Here is a 4,849-nt window from a genome sequence, read left to right on the forward strand (position 1 = left end):
AGGGCTGATCAGAGACTCAAAGCCTCAGCTAGAGGTCCTCCCGATCGTATGTGCCGAACCTCGAAAGTTGGGTAATGTACTTCTGTGTCCACTGCGGGACTTGGATGTGACCAAGCGTTCAGAGATGCGCTTTGACATGGAATGAGGAATGTTGATAACAAGTGGTATATTCTCGCAAAATCTTGCAGCTCTAGCGTGCTCTAAGCATTCCTCAGCTCCTCTGCGCGGCGCATAAAGCCCTAGCCTTCTCCAGTAATGCAAACTTAGTTGTGATTGGGATGGATAGCAGAGTTTTCGAAATCGGGAGCATCCTATGTACTCAACGTACGAGACTCGGTGAAAGGCTTTCGCGATCGGAGTTTTCGCGGTGGAGGAAGAAGACCAGGTCTAGTAGACTGCTGCGGAGTGATGTTAGTGAGCTGGCGGTAGGGTTAACGAGGATGGGGCGAAGGGATCAGGAATTCTCGCGAAGAAGAGTTACAAAGTGTTTCGTGAATCGGCAGTGCTAGCATGTCCTCTCGACACCCGGGGGTTCGCTGAGGTTGAAAGCTTCTGTGAATGCAGTTCATAAGCCACGCTAGTCCGTGTTATTATCAAGTTGTTATTGCGGGGGTATATGTGGTGTTAATTGGAGGAGGAGTGGTATGGGTTGTGTTTCTTGATAGGGTTTTTAATCGAGTTTTTTCGCATAAGAGATGTTATCATCAGCCGCTAGAGCATCGAGTAACTTAGGAGCGAGCACGATAGCTCGGGGAGTCTCCGGATCACCGGCAACCAGGAGGTTCTTCTCAACCATCCTTGTAGCGGAGCAACGAGGAGGCAAACTAGAAAAGGTAAAGCTCTGCATTCCCGTTACCGTCCATAGCTCAGTTTCAGTCATCTCTCTGTGCTGCTACAGCAGCTAGCCAGTTGACTAAAAGTTTCTCCGTTATGCTTGCTGGAGGTAAGGTGTTATGATGCAAGGAACCAGACCTTGCGATTTGTTCATAGGTTCGCGAGAAGCTGCAGAAGCCGCAGCTCGATTACCTGGGGTTGAGAAGGTCAGCTGGACTAGTATTAGCCCCTCGACGTTCACGGTATAGGTCTATCACTGTAACCCTGGCGACGCTGCGCTGGACCACCCAGCAGCCGACACTATTGCTAACGCCGTTGTAAAGCTAACGAAGGAGACGGGAGCTTCTAATGTAGTCGCTGGTACTCATTCCCAGGGTTTCATGCTCGTTGGGGGATCCGGTTCTTAACTCAGGCAACAGCAGTGTTATCAGAGACTCTCTGCCGCGGGCAGCAGCCATGCTAGACACCCAGCCTATCACTGATGTGAATCGGAATGATGCGATCGGGTTAGTGTTATTTTGGCTCTGCTCTTCCAGGTTATCAAGGTCATCTCGAATGACACTTTTAAGAGGCCGATGTATGCTGGTAATGTGATCGCTACAGTGAAGTCCTCGGACCCTGTGAAAGTAGTTTGCCGAAAACCCTTATGTGGTTGATGGTCGTTGCCTAGGTACTTGTTTTCCGGCCAACTGCCTTCGAGCCTACTGAGGTTCCCCAGAACGGTGATGCTGCGGAGATTGTGAATACAGAGATCGATACGGTCGGCTCTAGCATTGTGAGTCAGTGTTGGAGTATGTGTTCGCTTTCCCTCAGCCGAGCTCAGGAGTTTGCTCGCTAATTCAAGGAGTTTACATACGAATTTTCATATTGTCACCAACGGAAGTAGTTGGCCATGTGTGTATTCTCCGACACTGCGGATATAGCATTGGTGATAGTACCTGTCTCAAAACTTTCTTCCCTATTTAGAAATTTGTAAGCGAGGGTGACAAGTCGACTGAGAAGCCCATGCTTCAGACTGCCCAAGTTGTTGTGGCTGGTAATGTCCACACATAGAAGACTTCAGTGTGTTATGGTATCGTGCTTATTCCCAGGTGGGAGAGCTCTGAAAGACAAGGAGACCTTCGACAGCATGTTGGAGCCTCTCGCGGAAAAACTCGGAGCTGCATGTATGTCACCTATTGATACAGTCTGTTCAGTGCTGGTACCTTTTCAGTGGGTGCTACACGTGCTGCCGTCGATGCTGGGTACTGCTCCAACGACTTGCAGATAGGACAGACCGGGAAGGTGGTGGCGCCTCACTTGTAAGTTCATCTCGCTCGCTCACAGCATCCAGGAACTGTGATGTCCGTATAAGGAATCGATTCGATGGTCCTTCTGCTTTACTAAGGAAGTACCCTGTTTGGTGCTATCTCTCATTAATAGAATCAGACATGGAGCGTACTTGCAGGTACATAGCCATTGGTATCTCTGGGGCTATCCAGCATACGGCAGGCATAAAGGATTCGAAGTGCATCGTTGCTATCAATATGGACGCTGAGGCCCCGATCTTCCAGGTAAGCCTCTACGTACTGGTGACAGTCTGATTGCTTGTGTCAGGTTGCCGACTATGGTTTAGTTGGTGATTTATACAAGATCGTGCCGGAGTTAACTGCTAAGCTGTGAAGGCTGCTAATTAAGCCTCCTTGTTTGAGTTTGCAAGTTTAGATTGCGATGTGTGCATTGCTGAACGCAGACACTCTGGCGCCGCTTTCGGAGAAGTTGTTCAGCGTTTCAATAGAGAGTCTCGTGATGAGTCTAGCTTTGTGTCACCGATTGTCTAGCGGGAAATTCGCGCAGGTCTACGGGCGACATATAGAAATACTGCGAGGTAGAAGGTCACGAATTTCCTTTTAGGGTCCATTGTGCGGAATGGATTCTCTTTCGGCGATCTCGACCGGTTTCGAGTGAGAACTAACCTCTAAGGCGAGTATCGCTCTGGTCTAGGAAGGGCCAGGAATCCTGGATGGACATTGTCCATTGGACAACATAGCTGAGAGGCTCCATTCTCTGCAAGATTGTTCCTTGGCGAAAACCTTTGGTAAAAATCTTTCCTATCGCAGTGATGAGTTTTCAAGAGTGACTGGAGCTGCAGGAGAGCGTACACCTGAACTTGTCATAATGCCTCTTTGTCTAACAGTCTTTGAATACCTTCGTAAAGGCTTCTACAACACCCACTAATATCATCCATGGATGGTGCCTGATGTGCAGCTGGCCACACAACACTTTGATGCCCTGTAACACCGCACGGAAAAGAGAGGCGTCTTGCTTTGCCGAAAATCGGATACAGAGTAATTCGAGTCGTGAGAACTGGAGGGCCCACTGAAGGTCGCCCTTCCGGATAAGCTGTCGATCTTCCCACGACCGATCAGTAAGAGCGCTCTTCTGGAGAGAGTCCCGAAGTTCCCACGCGCTTCAGAGCAGGTCCTGAAAGTTTGACAATTTCCTTTGACAAGTCCCAAAAGTCTTACGCTGTCCTGAAGCAAGTCCTTAAAGTTTGACAGTTTTCGGTGACAAGTCTCAAAAGTCTCACGCTCTTCTGAGGCAAGTCCCGAAGGTCTCACGCTCTTCAGAGGCCATCTTGAAGGTCTCCCATTCTTCAGAGATAAGTACACTAATTCGCATGATTTGTATCACATTCTCGGTAAGCCTACGATTTAACTGTGCAGTATAATGAGAGAAGATAAATAACTGCTATAAAGCGATTCACTTCCAGTACTACTACATGTCCTGCCTATATATCCATATATATACCCGCTGCAACCGTTTCACCCTTCCTGCATTTGCATAACATTTCCTTTTGGTCTGAATTTGCTCAACGAGCTTCTTTTTCGGGTGAGTCGGCTCAGAAAGTATCGCTTGTGACTCAACACTATGAGGACTATTGAAAGGGGCCGGATGGTTCTACTAAAAAGTTACTTCTTACATTTCGTTACCGTTTTTAACGAATTGTGCTACGGTAGCACTTAACTGCTACCCTGCGTCTGTCATCTATCTTCGACTAGTATGTTTGCTCGTGTGCTGTTTAAGGTTAGGTAGAGATCTCCCGTATTCTGATATAGTACTGAACAGCGCCCTCCCATAGAAGACTTCTGTCCTGAGCGGATGGCTCACATAGCAGTACGATGGGATTGGCAAACAACGCAAATGTTTGGAGCTGCTCGTTGACTGCGCCCGTTTAAACATCTTCTGGGAGGCTAATACGCTGAGATCTTTCCAGAGATACTTCTTTGTGGCCAACTCCGCTACCAGCTCATTCCCATAACTAGTCGGGAGCTTACTCAAGGCTCCTCAGTAAACAGCCTGATGATAAGTGCTATAGTCATGCTCCAATTTTAACAGACACCTCTTGCTTGCAACTTCCCTCCATCATCCCTATGAAGCCTCGTTAGCTCGCAAAGTGTGGTCTCGTTCGAATGGGCCTGCCTTCTTGAGCTTACCACACACTAGTGCTGACAGTGGGTTGCAGCGCACCGCATTAACGGTGTACACTGGTCTTTTCCAGAGTAATAACAGGCGCGCCGAGTGGGGTCATTTCATACAGCTCAGTCGTGATAAATTTTCAACGGCTCCTTTTTTGGGGAAAAGACTGATTTGTTTTCGCTGGGTTCGACTAGGGATGTGGACGGCTAATGGTGGAGGTACGGGGAGTTTCCAATCGAGGTTCTAAGATATTCCGAGTCCGGTCCTGTAGTAGAGCTTTTATAGTGATGGTTTCTGAGTGGCTTTCGTAAGATTAGTAGCCAATCTAGTAGTTCATCTGGAATTTCCATCACCGATAGTTGTGGCAGTTTCTCTGTGTTGGCTGTGATAAGCTGTATTGACCTAGCAGGAGGAAGATGGCGGCTTGGAGTGGCTTGAGCATAATGTTGATCGCAATAACGATCATGGGATGCCTGTGGGTAGTAGAGGGGTGAATCAGCGTATCCATGGAGCATGCTGCGATCCTGTTGATGAGGCATGAATGGTCCTCCCCAGG

General features: G+C 48.3%; 1 protein-coding gene across 1 annotated transcript; it reads left to right on the forward strand.

Annotated features, from left to right (window-relative positions):
- Window positions 1–695: 695 nt before the first annotated feature.
- Window positions 696–2,496, forward strand: Pmar_PMAR009922 (Electron transfer flavoprotein subunit alpha, putative; the record flags this gene model as incomplete). The annotated part of the gene is made up of 12 exons (XM_002768928.1): window positions 696–833; window positions 877–943; window positions 991–1,040; window positions 1,083–1,194; window positions 1,247–1,317; window positions 1,371–1,460; window positions 1,505–1,609; window positions 1,801–1,870; window positions 1,926–2,000; window positions 2,048–2,135; window positions 2,282–2,387; window positions 2,431–2,496. 12 exons carry the CDS (start codon window positions 696–698, stop codon window positions 2,494–2,496), a joined length of 1,038 nt encoding a protein of 345 aa, XP_002768974.1.
- Window positions 2,497–4,849: the final 2,353 nt, after the last annotated feature.

This window comes from Perkinsus marinus (assembly GCF_000006405.1).
Source record: "Perkinsus marinus ATCC 50983 genomic scaffold scf_1104296966750, whole genome shotgun sequence".
NCBI lineage: Eukaryota > Perkinsozoa > Perkinsida > Perkinsidae > Perkinsus > Perkinsus marinus.